General features: G+C 38.2%; 1 protein-coding gene across 3 annotated transcripts; it reads right to left on the bottom strand.

The window, feature by feature from the left end:
• Positions 1 to 706: 706 nt before the first annotated feature.
• rce1a (Ras converting CAAX endopeptidase 1a) lies at positions 707 to 11,726 on the bottom strand. Of its 3 annotated transcripts, none has more exons than XM_036597363.1 (9): positions 11,686 to 11,726; positions 11,374 to 11,571; positions 9,565 to 9,667; positions 8,373 to 8,456; positions 7,878 to 7,956; positions 6,937 to 7,104; positions 5,428 to 5,499; positions 5,258 to 5,320; positions 707 to 4,158 (listed from the first exon to the last, which is right to left on the bottom strand). In XM_036597363.1, exons 2-9 carry the CDS (start codon positions 11,541 to 11,543, stop codon positions 3,932 to 3,934), a joined length of 966 nt encoding a protein of 321 aa, XP_036453256.1. In that variant the 5' UTR covers positions 11,544 to 11,571; positions 11,686 to 11,726; the 3' UTR covers positions 707 to 3,931. The 3 variants fall into 3 exon arrangements, with proteins under 3 accessions (XP_036453256.1, XP_036453255.1, XP_036453258.1); XM_036597362.1 differs by having other exon boundaries at positions 11,374 to 11,566; positions 11,686 to 11,723; XM_036597365.1 differs by lacking the exon at positions 11,686 to 11,726 and having other exon boundaries at positions 8,373 to 8,452; positions 11,374 to 11,489.
• Between the last annotated feature and the right edge of the window lie 8,227 nt (positions 11,727 to 19,953).

The following is a 19,953-nucleotide window of genomic DNA, read 5'->3' as shown; positions in this document are numbered from 1 at the left end:
TGATCAATATTTACCTTCCTCACTTTCAGAAATACAAAATACTTCCATAGTATTGTCTTAGTAGTTACTGAACAATTCATAGTAGTTACTGAATGAGCCTTAAGCTTAAGATTATACTACAGAAAAATAACATCATGGCTTGTGAAAGCATCTTAAATATTAGAGCGCTGTAAGAATATTCATCCTTTTTCTAGACATTTTGACTTTTTATGTACATTTTACGTTATTCTGTAAAAAATCTGCCAGCAGAGCAAGATCATTTTTTTTTTTATGATTTGTATAAGTAAAAATGTCTAGAAATATGTTGATTAACCTCACAGTACTCTTACAATAGTCTCTTAATGAGCTCTATTAAATATACTGACTAAAGCCCTATTCTAGATGGGTTAGTTTTGCCAGAGGAGGTGCAGTAAGGTCAACTGTGTTCGAGCTGACCAGCCAATTGTGTAATTTCCCCAAATTAGCCCAAACTGCAAAAGCATCATGCAGACATTCACGTTAAAACGTTGAGCAACAGGCACCAGTTCCGAACGCTAACAATTTTGTGCTACTAAATGGCAAATATGGCGCCAAAATAAATAAATTAATTAATTAAACAAAATGCAACACTGGTCGAGGGAGGAGACTTTACATCTAATTTCATGAATCTGAGGATTAAGGTATTCAGTCAAATCAAGCTCCATTTTAGCAGTTAGGTCACAAAATGGAGGTGCTGTTTTCTATTACTTTTTTTTTTACGTTTTGTTGTTCCACAACATTAATGTGACATTGATAAGAAGAGGACTATTATCACTGAGAAAGCTCCAGGTTTGGCAAATTGTAGGAGGTAATTTAGCCCAAAACTATTATTTACTAATAATTAAAATAAATAAATAAAAACTACAGACATTGGAGATTTGTACTGGATTAAAATGACAAATCTCTTCAGTAATTACTTGAATGACAGCACATCCCCAGATAAAACTACTCCAGTCCAAACAGGGCTCAAGATGCTTTCATTAGACAAGATATAACTGTTAGGGATGCATGGGAATTGTGGGCTGAAGCTGAAATCCAATATTTTTGCACATATTTGCTGATGTGGATACATAAACTTTTCCAATGCGTAGAAATCTACCTGGACTAGCATTACGGACAAATATAACATTTAGCTGTAGAGGACAAATGCAGTGAAACAGATAAAATATACGCATTTTAGCACAATGGCCCAGCATCACCTAAACATCCTGTCCTTCAAGAATACAAGATCATCAAATATTAGTTTAAAATACTGGTCTAATCTAAACATCTGTCCAATGCTGGCAATTATCTGCCAATACTAATATGAGTCATGCACTGAACAAGTGAACAGCAAACCTAAAGTTTAAGGGGTTAAACCACCAGTCAGGCAAGGTAGTTCTGGGACTGCACCAACACAGGCAGAAAAAAATGCTTTAAATGCAACCTGCCTTTGTTTGTTAGGAAATCATAGACAGGCTGTCTCACTGTCTGCTATTAATAATTACGGGCTTTGAACAGTTGAAAAACAAAGAAAAAGAAGAAAAAAAAAACAGCTCTACATAACACAGTGCTCTGGCTCCCTCTGGTGACTGAAAATGCGTAAGAAGCACACCAGCACAAAGCAGCAGCCTCTGAGCCGAGGCAGTAAGAGTGATAAGTGAGTAAATATGCAGCAGACGAACTGAATCCAAAGCAGCATTGGTAGATAACTTCCTCCACATGTAAACAGGTCCGTCCTTTAAGACGCCAAGGTCAAGCTTTAACTCATCAAGCACAGTTTAGCTAGTTAATCTAATACACTATGGCACATTTACAACAGTCCTGCGATAGCTAACAACAGGCCGACTTATTTCAGACATGACAAGTGCTGGCAACGGCCACTCGTACCACTGCTTTAGTGGTTCATGTGTGGCTAACTGTCACTCATTGTCCTGGTTTTATAACTATTTTGCAAATAGGAAGGGTCAAACGTTAAGCTGGAACAACATGGAAATCCCTGATTTGGTCCCACCTGTTCTTATTGCTAGAAATTCACTTTGATTAAATGGTCTTTCATACATGCAACAGCAATAACTACACACTTCACAGCATTTTACTAGCTGAACACTTATAGCACCTATTTGAACCAGTCGACTTTGTGAAAAACTGAAAACAAGCCAATGTAACATCATGAGCTAAGCATGGGTAGATTAAAGAAGGAACGATATCCTGTAAGAATAGAAGTGAAAGTACTATCCAAAATGTCAACTTTAAAAAAACATCCTATTGTGGTTCTTCTTGAAAAGTACAGACTTTACAGTTTACACTCCAGATGAAAATAATAGCATTGCAAAAGATACCCATATTATCCGAACAAATGTGCTTCGCCTCTATCTACGCTGACCTACAAGATGTACGCAACATGTTACACAAAACAAAATAGCAGATTTAAGTTTCTGCATCAGAGCAATTTCATGCCAGCATTAACTGATAGTGTACATTTCCGTACTGCTCCAAAATCCACATTTCAGCAGTGTAGCAGCATGCAGGGTAGTGGTCAGTTTTCTCCAGCACTTCATAACAAAGGGCTCACAAGCTTCTACCACCTTCAAAATTAAAACAAGGCTTAATAGTCGCACCACGATGAAAAAGATGGATTGTTAGCAATCTGTTTTGGGGGGCACCATATGCAAGTCATATGCAAATGTCAGCACTGATAAATATTTCAGGCACCAAAGTGCACATCAGTCATGTGACGCAGTGTGCTGTATGTCATTACACAAGTTAAAGCATTGAAATTTTCTTCTTGTCAAAGCAATGGCCTGAGATCAAATCCTAGTGTAAACCTACTTTTGGTTATTGTAGTAAGAACATGCCTTGGTACTTATATGTAAAAGCAATTCCTAAGGTTGTGCATAAAGTATTCATTACTGGTCAACAAATTCTATATGCGCATGGTATGTTACAATCCATAAAAGTTGGTATATTCTGTAAATGCCTGACAGAAAAGTTAGCTTTGACCCATAGTATGAGTACAGTTAGTTTACGCCAAGTTCTTTATATTAAATGAGGTCTGCTATATGGACAATCTAGCCGTAAGGCGATGCTCTAAGGGTGATACTCTGCACATAATTCAGATATTTAAATTCCAACAACATGATGCTTCAAATATACAAATACCTTAAAAAAATAAAGTTCCTAATGACAAAAATTGAGTTGTATTTTAATAATTTAAAACTGAAGCAGCTGTTAATGGCCAACGTCCTGTGGATTAGTTCTTAGGTTCAAAGAAATGTGAGAAAAGCTGAAGGTTTCAGTGAACTTCAGGGCAGATCTGAACCCAGTTCTTCAAGTAAAAGCACCAGACAAAAGCAGCTTATGTGTCAATTTGAGCTAAGAGAATCCAAAAAGAAAAACAAAAAATGCAAGAAGTTGTCTATCTCCTGCGGTAAATGCAAAATACAGTGTATAAGTCTTTCTAGTGGAACCATAAAACTCTTTACCCAAATGCGGCCAATTCTAAATATACAAATATCGTCATATAAACATGGTGAACATGCAGCAACGTATAAATACCCGTCTTCATCAAACTCAAAGTCGGACTCATCAACTTCATTTGACAACGTACTCGGTGTTCGCTGTTGGTGGCAATTGTGATGGTGTCTGCTGCGCTGCGCTGCGCTGCGCTGCGCTGCGCTGCGGCTGAGCTGTGGCTGCTGCAACTTGAAGACATCTCGAGTACATGGACTTCATCCACCGAATCCACAGAAACACTGAGTTCTCATACCTGTTCTCCACAGGGCCCCTGTTCTCCCTGTTAAGCCCACTACAGAGCAGACAGCCTGGAGGCATCGGTGGCCTCTCAGGAGGAAAAGAGCGTGGGTTCTGAAGAAGAGCAGAATGAAGGAAAGGGTGTAGGCCAGGGCAGAGGGTGGAGAGGATGTGGGGGGGATCAGGAGCAGAGAGAGCCCAGTGTGGAGGTCAGGGTGCAGACAGGTGTGGGCCAACCATAGAAGAGAGGGTCAGTCATGGGGAAGAGAAGGATGAGGAACAGAAGCACTCCCAGCACGTAGAAGGACAGAACGGTGAGGCGGTGCGGATGCTCCAGAGCCGTACTCACAGCCGGGAAACCCATGTAATTACAGAAAGAATGACACAGCACAGGGCCAACTAGGTGACCTGCAGAAGATAGAGCAGAAGACCCAGTCATAATAATCATAATAATAATAATAATAATGGGGTGTAACAATACATTCAAGTCAATTCACGATTCTCATAATATTGTGAACAAAGTGTGAATGAAGAAAACTGACAATGAAGAAAATTATGTCTAGAATCATGTTGTTGTGCAGCTTACTAACAACACTAGAGATGGGAAGCAGAAGCAGTGATGTGAGTTGCTGATTTGTGCTGATTGTTTGCAAACTTGTGTTCAAACAATGTAACTACATTATATGGCAAAATAAAAAGAATATAAATTCTCTTATAGTTTTGCTTTGCAGTATCACAAGGTTACAATGCACTGATAGGGAAGATGAGCAAATCAATGAAAATGTAAAATATGGTTCCTATGAAAAAGTTACAAAAAGTAGATTTTAATCAGCACAATTACAAAATTATTATTAATATACCACAAATAGACCAGCACAAACGTACAGTACAGAAGTCACTGGAGAGCAGTAGTGGGCAATATAGCAGAAATAAAACATGATACTTCTAGACATTTAATGTATCGAGATTTTTTCTGAGGCCTAATAGAGATGGAACAGACAAAAAATTTAGTGTCACATTTGAAAATTCCTATAAAAATAATAACAGTTTATTTCACTGTACTAAATCCAGTTAAACAGGAATAATTAAGCTCTCTTTGTAATGAAACAAGCATTTGTTCATTGTTCTTTAAATACTAATGATATCCACTATAAGCTTGGAAAAGTGTATTGTAATGCAAAGTGATGGAATTTATCATGATACTGATACATATTGTCATGCTTTCCATTCCTACTGGAAAAAATGTTTTTACATCTACTGTAGTAGAATAATATAGGAATTACAATCTTTTTACACATACTTAAAGGCACCATAAGTAACTGGCTGTCCAGCTGTGTCTTGCTGCATCATTAGTTATTGCACAAAAGAGTCTTTGTTTCATTTTAAATCCGATGTGCTGGAGTACAGAGCAAAATAAGTACAACTGCAGCAAAAATTGTGCACTTATTCAATCACAGCCTGCACTATACCTAATCAGAAGAACTGTTAGAAGTAGTTTTGTACGCACCTGTTCTGAGGAATATAAAGGCAGTATAGGCTCCAAATACTGCAGTGTAGGAGAACTGAAATACTGCAAGAAAAACAAAAGAGTCATAATGCATTATAAGGCAAAATTGGAACTTTATGAACTAGAAGCTTATCTGGAGGTCACAGTTCTTTATCTGAAGCATAACATACCTGCAGAGAGAAAAATCCCTGAGATGGTGCCCTGCCTGAAACGCAGCAGCTCAATCACATGGTGAAAATGTGCTGGAATCAAACACATGCACAGAAGGAAATATACATTTACTATAAACCTAAACATTGAGACATTATATCAATTCATAGTAAGGCTGCCCTGAATACTCAATGGTTTGTTCATTATGTTGGAATCCGGTTCCTTTTTTAATATTCAGCTTCGTCTTTTGTTAAAACTGAGTTCTCAGAATTCTACACTTTTTCACATTTTGAAAACATTTTATAATAAAACCAGAAGAAACTGGCAATTACTTAAAAATGGACATGATATTAGACTATAAAAAAAAAAATAAATAAATAAACACATCATGCCCAGGTAACGTTAGCTAAAGGCTGAACACAGCCACATTCCCCTATGATTTCTCAAGTCACCCCTTTTCTTTCAAAGGCTGAAGCAAGATTAGTTAGTAAGAGATATTAACATGGCAAACAACATTTAAACAAAGAAAAATAGCCAAATACATAGTAACTTACTAGGGTCTAGTTTTGACCGCAGAATGACATTCAGGTGAAGAAGCAGAGTTATGATTTAAGTTTGCCTATCAAAGTTATTTTGCTTGCGATGGGACTAAACTTGAACCACTATGTTAGCAATGGAACATGAACTTGATTGTGCATTGAACAATGTTTAACCAGCTAAACTGACTATTAAAACAAATATTTTATGTCTTCCATCCATATCATTGCTGCTATCTTGGTAAGCAAAAATCCAGTCAGACACACATGTCTGGTTATCTGACATAACGTTACAGTGGCAATGGGCGATATGACAATATTTTAATTTTTTTTGTGATAAATTATGTCACAATACTCTTTTCTGAGCATATCATGGATATCTTTAGTACTTAAAGAACACCAATTGCATGTTTAATTACAAAGATAACAATCAGTCCTGTTCATTTGGATTTAGTGCAGCGTGGTTTGTCAAAACACTAAATACAAATAACTGTAGTTCTGTAGGTTGTACAAAAAACAACTGAGGATTTATTGTTGTATTTTAGTGGTATTTATAAGTATGTGGCACTATCCTATTTTGTCTGTTCCAACTTCCAAAAACGCTGCATATTGTGTGTCGTGAAAATGTCTTGAAGTATCATGATGTAATATTTTTGCCATATCGCCCATCCCTACATTACAGCATTTGTCTTTCAGCATCTTTGGTACATCCATCGTAAAAAGAGAGGTATAAAAGTATTAAACTATTTGTTATCGAAATCTGGAATTCTGTGATTTCAACAAATTAGTGACTAAAATTGACAAACATACTTAAATATAAATTGTACTTTAAGGTACTTTTTGTTTTTAAGGTTGATTTTAAGAACGAGTATTTGAAGCCTGTAAACTGCAGTTTGGGCCAGCCTGAATGCACAGCCAAACCAAACCAAGCCTGCCATCTTAAATCTCTCATCTTCACAGAGTTGTAGTCTGAAAATAACAGCTCACACTCACCCACACCAAAAAAGAGTGGGCATGTGAAGATGGCCGTGGAGGGTCCAGCACAGGGCACCAGCATGGGCAGCATGCAAGCTCGGAACACCAGCTCTTCAGTCAGTGGGGCCACCACCTGGTTCCTCAACCAGCGCATATCACTCGCGCACAGCGTCCAGAACCGTGGATCTGTGGGCAAGAAGGAAGATAACCATTAAACTCCACTAGATCTGCCATGCTACAGAACTTTTAAAAGTAATGTTGTAGTGGGTGGACTTGATATATGCAGGATTTTAAAATCGGCAGGCTCTCAGCAGCTTATTGTCGCTGCTGACATGGATGGTGATATGTGACGTAAAATGTGACAAAATAAAAGTAGGCAATATGACGATATTTAATTTTTATCATGATGCATTTTTTCTTGATAAATGATACGCTTTTCTGAGGATACTGTGAATATAGTCAGTACTCAAAGAATGCCGACTAACTGCATGTTTCATTGCAGAGAAAGTATCATTAGCCCTGTGTAACTGGATTAAGTGCAGTGCAGTGTGTGAAACACTGACTACAATTCACTGTATTTAGTTTTTGGTGGATGTTTTTAACTGCAGTGCCTTGCATCTGTGTGTCAGAATATCATGTACTGTGAAAATGTCGAAGTATTGTGATATATTTTTGCCATAATCGCCCTCCACTGATGTAAAAAAAACTTCTAATAATGGTGACATGGCCACATATCTGATCTACAACCACATAAGAAAGATGTTCACACCAATTCCGGAAAAAAGAAATCTGAATTTCTGTCCTCACACAGCAGTAAATAAATCAAATCTGTCTCTTTTTAGCAAAACATCTCATGCCACTCCAACCCTGTGAAAGGTGTCTAAGAGCATGGCTGATAAAACTTGAAATGAAGACATTCACAAACACTTTGTAAGTAATGAAAGATTCAAGTTCCTCACCGACAGCCACTTTGATTCCATCTATGAAGCCCCAGGGACAGTCCATAGCTAGCTGGATAAGAGGGCCCAGAAATAGTACCTGAGACAGCAAAGCAAACTCTTCACATGACTGGAACACTGTCAGTTTCACAGAGGTTCAAAGAAATTCATTTGTTTTTGTTATTATACATATAAAGTATTACTACTACTAAGGCACTATGACAGTGTATTGCTGCATCCCATCATATGCAGTATGACCACTATGTCAGAAATGCAGTACAACATTGTTCACAGCACAGACGTCAGTGATTATGAGAAGTTGAAGACGAAGGTGGAGATGGAAAACTTTCAGATTAGTTAGCGATTACATGCCTAAGACAAAAACTTTTGAAAATCTGCCAAGCTTACACTGAAACATACAAGCTATTTTACAATATTACAGCATTACAATGCTTTGGGGATCAAGAAAGTACTCATGTTGTCAATTAATTATCCTGAAGGATTAAGTTTTCCTACCATGGTGAGTAGCAGGGGCAGGATGATTGCAGGAACAAGGCCCTCGAATCGGATTCCCATTAGAGCTAGTAAAGAGGGACCTGTCTGTAGTAGAAAACAGAGTGAGATTAGGAGCCTAAAACAGGCTATTAGGGGTGCTCTTAGACCTACAGTACAATTCCCTTCATCCTGACCAATCAGGAGAGGATACACTGCTGTATTTCAGTTTCAGTTTGCATGATATTGAAACGGTCATGTTTGGCATAGAATAAAAAGATGTAAACAAAAGTCATGCAAGCAAAAACTGACTGACTACAGATTTTATGATAAGCATAAGTGAGAATATTTTCTGAACTTCCTGAACCATACTGCACTCTGGCCCAACTATATCTTGTGATACTCTAAAGTGATAAGCGACAAGCATCAAGTGAATTATTGCTTTTATAAAAGGGCTGAAACTTGGTGCATTAATACATAACATAGCTGTTTTTTCCGTGACCATATGTCGGAGTACTTTACAATGACTCTGAACATGCCTCTACCACATTTTAAAAACAAAACTATCGCTGCTGTCAGAAGAAAACCTCTCCAAAATGATAACTTTACAGAAAAAGGTAAAAACCTACTTTACTTTTAATGTATGTCAATGAAACCAGAAATTTTTCCAAGTCATTTTGGGCTGTTTCTTTTGGTCCATTCTTTATGAAATTCACACACAATGTAAAGGGCCACAGGCATTTTCAACTTATGTCAAAAACTGAAAAATGGAAAAATGGAGATACAAGGTTTTCTTCTGATAGCAGCGCTATACTAACGCACAAGACAGGCGAAAAAATGCAGGTACCAGAGAAGGTACGCATAGACAATATGACTGTTCATATATGTGTCTATAGCCAGTTTTACATTAGTACTTCAGACAAACCACACCTGAAGCACAAGAATTAAGGGTAGTCTGACATGTCTGTCAACATCTCCCTTTTGAAGATCAACAGATGCATGAAAACGGCACACTGAGTGAACCTGTAGAAGCTTTAGTGTAACATACACTGTGTTACACAACATACACAATGAGCCAGTCTTTATTACTCATCAGGCTAAGATTGAATGGAGCAAGCACTTTGTGAAAGTTCTGAAGTGTTACAGGTGCAGAAGCTCATTGAGCAGTGTCTGTTCAACAGGAACTACGAGTCAAAGTATATCAGTGAGATCTCACCTGAATGCCTGTGACTTCTTTCCATGCCCACACAAAGACTGGCGACAGAGCTGACACAACCAGCACACTAGTGAAGCGCCTCTTTATCACTGAAGGATGGTCCCTTGACACAAAGATACACAATTTAGTCAACATAAATCACACCTCAAAAAAAAAAAAACATTTGCTAGGACTTCACCTAGCAAAACCTGTAGTAGATAACCTGTAGTTATAGCCTGTATCAAGGGTGTCTAAGGCCCTTGGACAGATTTTAATTGGCCTGTGGCTTCTGTCTCAGAATGCATTATAGGTGGCCCACCAACCAATACGTTGCAGTTTTTCTTTCCACCTGACAGTGGTGGCAGCAATGTGAACTTACAGTGTGCTGCACCACACTGTGCCAACAAACTCAGCTAAAAAGGCTTTTTTGTCTGATCAGACCTGCAAATTAATTTACCTACTGATATTTAGTCATGACTACAGCCAAAAAGAACAAAGCTAACAGTCAGAACCAGCAATTTCAAGTGAGACAGAGCCACAGCATTTGAAACTAAAACTGTTTAACTGTGAACAAAAGAATCATGAGAACTGTTAGTCAGACGAGTGAACTGTAAGCTACATCACTACTATGCCAAAACTGTGGAAAAAGTCATCATTAACAGAGGCGACTTGGCTCTTTGTTGCACCTCACTGGTTTTCGCATTTTCATTGGCAAACTATGTAAAAGTCACACCTTGAATTCAAGGCGATACTTTCACAACAGTGTCACCTGGAATTCAAGGCTACTACATGGTAATTCAGTCCTAGGCTATTTACGTGTGACAGGCTGTGGCAGCTAAAGGCAGAAGGTCACAATATACACATTCTATGTAGTAACCAGTGGACTGACCATCTTCTGCATTCCTATTTACGAAAAGCTATTAACTACTGGTTTAACAAAACCAGGATGTTCATTCTGTGAATGGTTAGTGTGCTATTTAATCCAAAATGGTTAGTGAACCTACATGCATCTTCTGAGTTTGTAAAACATTGTATCTCCATTTTTTCTCGCTATTCATTCATACGCTCTTTAAATTGTGTGAAATTTCATGACCAATGGACTGATAGAAATGATTGACTAAAATCTTGTTCCATTATCTTCTATCTGAAAGTTAAGGATGTTTTTCCTTCTCCTGCAAAGATACCTTTTTGTTCTGACAATATTTTGAGACTGATAAGTGTTTAAAACATGTTTTCCTTGGGTACTTTTTTGCCTTACTTCTCACAAGTTGTCTCGGGCATCAGGCCGTGTATTTGTGACCTACATTTGTGAGCATATCATGTAACAGCTTTCTGTGAGGAAGCTTTTAGAGCAGTGGTCACCAACCCTGGATCAGACGCATTTGTGTTGTGGAGGGCATGTTAGATGCAGGGTGGAACCAAACTCTGCAGGAAAGCACATCTCCAGGAGGAGGGTTGGTGACCACTGCTTTAGAGGCTCTAGAGGCACTGAAATGCACTAGACGCCTGGCTCTTATCACCACCGCTGTGAACAGATTCTCAAGAATAAAGCATTTCACATCAAACCACTCTGGATGACTTTGTTTACATCTGAACTATTTACTTCTAAAGAATTTTGAAAAATCGGTGGAATTGCTCTTTTAAGTGCAATAATCTTTTAAGTCAAACCTGTCCAATGACAGAAGAGGTAACAGACATTCCTATTGGTCTTATCGAGTTTACTGAATTGACTGTTAAACACCCTTTCAGAGCTGTGCTAGCTAACCTAGTACAGCTGTGGTTTCCGGGGGGTTTATGATTTAGAGCCTGTGATGATCAGAGAAACGATACCTCGGCAAGTCACTTTTCCAGATGTACAAACTTCCAACGTATGAACAGGCGAGCAGTAGGCAGGAAAGCACCGACCCCCAGCACAGCCCCTCAGGAGGAGCCAGCCCACCGCTATCGCTGCGCGTCTGATCAGAACTCAAAGCTGGCATCAGATCATCGTCCTCTGTCATGGCGAGGGCGACAGGGGCAGAACCTTCCCTCAGACGACCGAATACACAGAGAGAGACAGAGAGAGAGAGAGAGAGAGAGAGTGAGACAGAGAGACACCCCTTTAGGACGGTGGGCGGTTAAAGGTCTGAGTGTGAGACTTACAGTTCACCAGCTCAGACAACTGAGAACAGAGCACTGCGGCGCCATGGAGTGACATCATTAACGTGCGCCCGCTTTTAAAGGGAGCTGTTACGCTGTTAAAAGTGATCAATTAGATTCACCAGATATTATTAGTTATTATTAGTTATTAATCACTATTATCATGTGCACAACATGGAGCTCAAAAAGTGCTGTACAGGTTTATTACTATAAACCTAAAATTAAAAGCTTTGTAGGAGAAATAAATAAAATATAATGTAGTTATAATTATATTAAAATAAAATGCCCACATTCAGCCGCTATTATTATTATTATTATTATTATTATTATTATTATTATTATATTAATGTTGTTGTTATTATTATTATGATTATTATTGCTGTTGTTGACAATAGAAGGCATAAGGAGTAGAGAAGTCAAGAAAGTGTTAAATTAGAAACAAATGAGTATAAATGAAAGGTAAAATAAAAAATGAAATAAGACTTAAATAAGTACAAAAGGAACAGAATACATGAACAGATTTCCATACACATCCATATATATATATATATATATATATATATATATATATATATATATATATATATATGTGGATGTATATAGATATATGTATGCAAAAATATATATATATACATATATATATATATATATTCGGGGTGCGGGAAAAAAACGATTCTTAGATGCATCGCGATGTGGACGTGAGCGATTCTGAATCGATTCACAAATGTCAAAACTCGATTTTCTAAATATTTAATTTATAACGTAACGTTGACGGAACACAAAAGGCGGAACTTGGAAGTGGGTAAGTGCAGCGCCCGGACAGTCTGTGACGGCACACAACAAAAACACAACTGGATGAGTGAGAAATCTGACCGGCTCCCTCTGCATTAAAGCCAGGTTAGATCAGGAGTCACAACCCAAATGATAAGAAGAGAATTCGAAAGAGAAGCGACTTCAGTTCCGCCACTTTTTAGTGTTTGACAGTCTCTCGTTGCAGATTTACGTACCAGGAAACCAACTGCGCTGCTTATAAAAGCGAATAACGCATCATTGCTATGTGACCTGCAGTCTGCACGCCGGTTCTCAGTCATTGCGAAACAGGGCTTTCGCGCTATGTTGCACACGACCCGTAGATATTTTACTGACACAGCGATCCCCACCGTCTCTACAATGAGACCAAAACCGAAGTTATAAAATCACTAAAGAAAATGGGTAGAATAGCTGTAACGTGCTGTGTGGACATTCATCACCACTGGATCTTATTTCACCGTAACTGCGCATTTTATCGCATTTTAAGCAGCTTCTTGTGCTCCAAACAAGAGCACTGAATGAGAGCCTTCTAGTTCACTTGCCACATCACTTCCATTTGTTTTATTAAAAAAGATATTGGAAGTAAATTTATTATGGATCATTACAAATACTTTGCTTTAAAAGTACCAAGTCACTTTAAATAACAATAACACTTAGTCACTTAGTCACTTTAAAATGTTTATTGTCTCTATATTCTGTGTATATTTAATATATTTCAGTGGGTTTTTCTTGTATTTTTATTTTTATTTTTACTTATTTACTTTCTGTAGAGTGATTAGCTGAGCCTCACCACAAGCATTTCAATGCATAAATGTCCTGACATGTTGTGCAAATGACAAATAAACTTGAAACTTGAACTCGAAACTTGAGCTCACACAGTGAGAAAATATAAATGCTATATAAAAAAAAAGATGCATTGAGATGCATCGATAATCGTTTTATAATCGCATCGCAGCCCTCTGAATCGTAATCGAATCTAATCGTGAGGTGCCAAGAGATTCCCACCCCTGACATGTATATATATTTTCCAGGTAATTTCGGGTCATTTCTGTTGGTCCATTCTTCATGAAATTTACACACAGTATGACCACAGGTTTTTTTCAAATTACGTCAAAAACTGAAAAACGTCAAATATGGAGATACAAGGGTTTTTTTTCCGACAACAGCAATATAGATATATACGTGTGTGTGTGTGTGTGTGTGTGTGTGTGTAGAAATAACTGCCTAAATTTGACCTAAAACTTCATCAGATTTTTAGTCCTAATAGTAGATAAAAAGAACCAAATTAAACAAATGGAACAAAAATGTTGTACTTGGTCATTTATTTATTGAGGAAATGATCCAATATTACATCTCTGTGAGTGGCAAAAGTATGTGAACCTTTGCTTTCAGTGTCTGGTGTGACCCACTTGTGCATTTTCGGTAACTGTTGATTAGTCATGAACATCTGCATGGTGGAATTTTAGCCCATTCCTCCAGACAAAACAGCATCAACTCTGTAATGTTGGTGGCTTTCCTCCCATAAACTGCTTGCTTCAGGTCTTTCCACAACATTTCTATAGGATTAAGGTCAGGTCGGTATAGATGCCTCACAAGTGCTAATATAGTAGCTGAACAGTTTCAAATCTTTGGTCCACAGTAACAGAAGGCTGCTTCACACACATAAGAAAAAAGGTTAGTAAAAATAAAATTAATAAAATAAAAGATAAGATAAAAAACATATAATTAAAAGAAAGCAGAATAAAATTTTAAAACATTTAGCGTATCAGATGATAAAACATAAAACATTTCACATATTTAACTTACTGTAAATAAAAGCTAAATAAAATATTTTTTCTTAAACGTGTAAATTGAACTTGATGCCCAATTGAAAAAAGGTGCTGAGTTCTAGGGTTTAGAAACATAATACACAGGCGCGCAGGGGCTGGGCCACTTAGAGCTTCACAAACAAGTAAAAGAAAATAAGAAAAACGTTAAAATCCATCCAAACGACACATGTAACCTATGCCTCTCTTTCAAAAACAGATGTTTGCTCTCTGTTTTGTTTTCTTGGGCAGCTCACTAAAAACAGCATTACAGTAATTCATTTTCCTTGTAAAAAATGCATGTACACGATTTTCTGCATCGCTCTGAGGAAGAAAAGGCCAGACTTCAGCAGTATTTCCTAAATGACACAATGAATTCTTATTAACTTTATGCAGATGAAAGACAATGATCAGAAAATCTAAAATTAGGTTTATACATTTGAGGTTTAATTTCAGGTTATTCATGATATGTTTTAATGCAAATAAACAAAAGTAAATGCAGACAATTAATCATACAGCTGCCCTCTGGGATTTCCTTGCTGCAGTAATCAAGAATATCCAGTGGACATCAGTTCTGTAAATGATGGCACCTTGTTAATGAAAGGGGTCAAATGTGAGCAGCTTGACTTGTTCAGATGTCACAGATGCTCAAGCAGCAGCTGTACTTAAGGTTAGAAATGTTTCAGCAGGTCTAATGAATTTCTGTGTCTGCACCAACATGCAGATAGGAAGGTTATAATTCAATGTAAACAGCATGGTGGTGGTGGTGGAAGGGTGTGGAGAATGTTTTCTTTGTACACTTTAGGCCTCTCGAGGCAGACCATGTGGATTCTTGTATGAGCAGTCTTTCCATTTTTAACACTTCCAGCGGGACAGTATGTTTTGCCCCAAGGCACGTACCATCTCAAATTGGTTCCACGGATATGAAAGTGACTTCTGTTTGTCAGTTTTCTTCTGCACAGTGTCCAGATCTCAGCACAACAGAATACTTTTGGAAGGAGGTGGAACAGAAGGTTCACAGAACGAATGTGGGCCAAAAGATGTGAGGAAGCAGAGCGATGCTATCAGGACAGCACGAACCAAAAAGAACGTTTCTAGTCATTTGCTGAATCCATATCACAAAGAATTCAGGCTGTTCTGAAAGCAAATTAAAAGTAGACCCAGCAGATAGAACTAATACAGCAACTACTGAGTGTACAAATGGCAAGAAATACAAACAAACACTAAAATATTTTTAAGAAACTGTTAACAGAGGATGGGTCCATGGCTGATTTTGTGATTCTGAAGCTCTAGTCAAAAGACTGAAATGGGGCCCCTGGATGTATATTATTAGCATCTTAGCAAGTGAAATCATCTTACATCTGGCCAATATATCTAATATTTCTCATTTTGAGATTGTTGTAAGACTATTATTATGAGATTATTTAACTTATTTCTAGACATATTTAAGTAATTTTAATAAGTAAAATTATCTCACTATACTGGCAGAAAATGTTGCTTGTTTTAAGAAATAATGCTTGAAACAAGCAAAACCATCACCGATATAGTGAGATCTTTCGGTACAGAGTAGCAAAGAAGTAAACTCATTAGTAGAGAGTTATTTTATTAAATAATAAGTAACATAATCAGAGCCGGTCGGCCCTATACCCTCACGACACACCTTGCGTTGGGCCCCACAAATTACACAAGAGCCCCGCTTCCCCCTTGTGTCACAGCTGCTTATTATTTACAACTACGATGAGAGGATGAGGCACAACTATCTATCTGGTCACAATAAAAGAAAGTAAAACACCATGAGTGAAGTGCAGGAATAGCAATCAAGTAAACTTGTGTTCTCTCCTCTCCAAGTTTGATGTCACCAAATAACAGCATTGTTTAGCAAATAAATGTCCAGGACTGTGTTTATTCATTACATTTGATGAACAGGCAACACTGTTTACAGACTGCAGCTCAGAAAAGAAAACCGCGGCATGTTAATTTGTGTTCATATGTGTGTGCATGAAATGAAACTCATGCTTTGAAGTAGCAGCCTCTGTGGAGACCAAACCAGTCCAGACACTATATGGGCATGATGGCTCACTCCTCATAGAGGCGCATCATTTTAAAATAAGACAGTGATTATCTGGTCTCTCAGTCAAGGTTTTGCTACAACTCTGGACTAATGCGAAATGGAAAGCAATGGACGGACACTGACTATTGATTAAATATTGAATATAAAATGTTGATTAGCTGAGTATACTGGGCAATATGGATGCACATCTCTCAGTAAATAACCCCCACCAAGTATTCAGCCAAGCAATAGTATAAACAGTATCAGCCTAAATAAATAAGAGCACTTGGGTGTCAGGTGTGACTGTGCGGCAGTTGTAAATGGTTTACATGGCTCGTGGGTCAGGTAGGAGGGCCCCCATTTTGCTTGATGCCCCAGGAGGTCAGGACCAGCTCTGAACATAATCCCATTACATTTTGAGAGAAGCGATTAGTAACTTATAATGGTAGATGTTTTTTGAGTAATTACACCTTTACCGGAGATATCTATACCAGCATTAACACTAGCATTATGCAGTCTGATGAGCCTGACATGTGTGAAAAAATATTATTGAGCTCACTTAAACATGATTATGATCAACGGACCAATAAAAATGCACCAAAATTGCTTAGAAAAAAATCTTTTTCCATTGACTTGCATTAAAAGTAAAGAACGTTTTTGCCCTCTACCTGTGTTTTCTTTGGACAACGACAATATATGAAATTCTGCTTTTGTTTGTTAGAAATAGAAAATTTTCCTCCACTCTGTTCAGTGGTCTGTCAAACCAGGCCAAGTTTCACAGCACATCTAATAAGAGGTGGGCTTTCAGTGTCAAACAAACTAAACTAATGTACAAAGCAAAGGCATTAGTCCAGGGGTCTCCAACCTTGGTCCTGGAGAGTTGCCTTCCCACAGAGCCTAGATCCAGCCACAATTTACCACACCTGCTTCAGCTAATCAACCTTTTCCCAAGGCCCAGACTGGCTGGATCAGTTGTATTAGGGTTAAATGAAGCTTATTGGATACAGGTTGGAACTAAACTCTGCAGTAATGTAGCTCTCCAGGACCAGGATTACAGACCACTGTATTAGTCCACATGCCTGAACATATGAAATACCAGCCTGTATATGTTACTAATTGTAAAACATTTACATTCAGCCCACTAAGCAGATTTCATTAAAAATGTTTGACAATATGTTTTAAAAAATAATGTTTAATTACGCAAACTGAAGCTGCAGTCAGGGGTGGGAAATCTAAATAGATAATATTATTGTGACATAATTAATATAATTCTGAAACAACACTAGAACAAGGGACAACACTGTGCAAAGCAATGGTTAAGACAATATCACACAATACAATGCAAGCTTAAGTGTGTTTGAAAACAGCTAAAAGAATCCAGACTCTAGTCTGGGTTACGCAGAGCATGATCAGCACATGCCTATCGTTAAAAAAAACAACAGTAACTTTATGTGCTTACTGTTAATTTTATCAGTAAACATTTTTTTTATTTTATATGCAGCACTGGGCAAAAGTCAGAGACCACCCTTCATTTACCTGTTGGAATGACCATTAAGTACAAATTATTCATTTCTCTGTGTCAGGAAAAACTCAGAACACATAACAAAAAAATTTCACAGAATGATCAATAACTAAATATAATGTCAAATGTTGTCCAACCTTTAGCTTTATTACAGCGGCCATGCTGTTCAGGAGACATACTTTCAGTTTTTCTGCAGGGATATTTTTCCTCTTTAAATACTGTAATCGGTGATCAGTCACTCATTACAGAACTAACTCTCTGTGTGTTTTCCTTTCTTTGCCGAGCTGAACAGCTGCCCATCCTGCACGTCTGATGCTGTTGCCTCTTCTGCCTTGATCAGGTGCCCACTGCTCGCCAGCCTTCTGGACCGGCTTGACCACCATTAAGCTTCATGCTGTACAACGCTGTATAATCCTCACCCTCATGAACTAACCCTCCCGATGATGCTGCTGCTGCTGCCGCTGCATAATCTAAAACTAATCAAATTAACCATTGCTCCACCTGTTTTCCCCGTTTTGTGCTATAATACTTAATACTAATGTTTGCTATCCGGTGTTGACCAGAGGAGGATGGGTTCCCCTTTTGAGTCTTGGTTCCTCTCAAGGTTTCTTCCTTTTGCTCTTAGGGAGTTTTTCCTTGCCACTGTCGCCATTGGCGACACTCATGAGGTTTGGACCCGGATTTTCTTTCTGTAATGCTGATTTTTCTGTAAAGCTGCTTTGTGACAGCACCTGTTGTAAAAAGCGCTATATCAATAAACTTTGCTTGCTTGCTCACCTCCAAAGTTCAGTCTTAGAAGCTGGTTGCATTTTCTGCTTCTCATGATCCATGATCCAAAATCACAATTACAAATCAGACTCAACAGTCCATAAAATCCTACTCCACATCTCAGACATCCAGTTTAGATATTCTGGTGCAAAGTTTCTTCTTTTTTGTCTGTTTTCTTTTCTCAGTAACAGCTTCTTGACAGCTACAGCTGAGCCGGTTTATCTGTTATATCAAAAACAGGACTGCAAAATGCCAGAAGGCGCCCGCGAGTGTGTGCTCAATGATTTTGAGCACCATTTACTCCCTCAATGATGGGAGTAAATGGAGCTCAACGGCTAAAGAGGAAAAGTTAAAATAGTTTTTAATCACTTGCCCAAAACTTTCCTTTAATTTTAGAAAGCAGAAGGATGTATTTCACCAAAAACAAGCAAAGAAAACTTACCTGTATGTTTCCTTTTTTCTACAGCAAACAGGTTTTGGGCAACAGAACGATGGCATTACTACTACTGAGTTCTGATTGGTTGGTGAGCAGAGCAGCTCATTGGCTGTTCGCACACACAGACGTCATGGACGTACGTGAGGCGCTGTTTTAAACTCCTATAACTCGAGTTTAAAAGCTCTTAAAAATATAACAGCAATGTTAAAATGTTTCATGCTATTCAGTGTTCAGGAAATGATTGTATTCTTTATATAACATTTAGAAACTATGATTTTGCTCTAATGTTTCATATTAACCCATTCATTTTGGACTCGCTCGGGAGCGCCCTCTAGCGTTAGAAAAACCCTGAAGACATTACAGAGAGGTAATTCTCCTCTCTACAAGTTCTCAGGCAACACATCCTTTCAGACTCATAGTGCTGAGTTGTCTTCTCTCAGTAGAAGGATGGACAGAAACACCCGTGGATTTGTTTCAGATCTAAAGCAGTGGAGCTTGATTTTCTCCTCTCTCTTAAAGATGAAGCTTTAAGTGCTGTTTATCTGAGGGGACAGTTCTAGTGGTCTACCAGGTTTTACACAGTTGGAGTCCCAATTTCTCTAAAACTTATAGTAATTTTTAGCTCCAGTTTTGGAAACTCCTGTTTTTACTCATTTTTCTTAGACTCTTCTTTTTTTGACACAGTGCTCACACTTTCACTGAGTGTAGTCTTTCTATACTTCCTCCTCTCACCGCTCTGCCCGGATGTGGAGCGTTATCACTCCGCAGAGTAGCTGACTTTCTACGTGTCACACAGCGTTCAGTCAACGTTTCTATGGTTACGACTCGGCAGCGAGAGCATATTCTACACCCGTATTCCGGCAGGGCCCGCCCCCTGCGC

Source organism: Colossoma macropomum, unplaced genomic scaffold (assembly GCF_904425465.1).
Source record: "Colossoma macropomum unplaced genomic scaffold, Colossoma_macropomum, whole genome shotgun sequence".
Classification (NCBI taxonomy): Eukaryota; Metazoa; Chordata; class Actinopteri; order Characiformes; family Serrasalmidae; genus Colossoma; species Colossoma macropomum.
The sequence above is the reverse complement of the archived record's forward strand: the minus strand, read 5'-3'. Positions and strand labels throughout refer to the sequence as shown.

Bases quoted from the DNA above. Each gene is read 5' to 3' on its own strand.
- rce1a (XM_036597363.1), bottom strand. From the start codon at position 11,543: ATGACAGAGGACGATGATCTGATGCCAGCTTTGAGTTCTGATCAGACG. The intron at 5,500-6,936 runs GTGAGTGTGAGC...GTTTGATTCCAG, and splicing joins CCCACTCTTTTTTGGTGTGG to CACATTTTCACCATGTGATT. The intron at 4,159-5,257 runs GTGCGTACAAAA...TATCTTCTGCAG, and splicing joins CTTTATATTCCTCAGAACAG to GTCACCTAGTTGGCCCTGTG.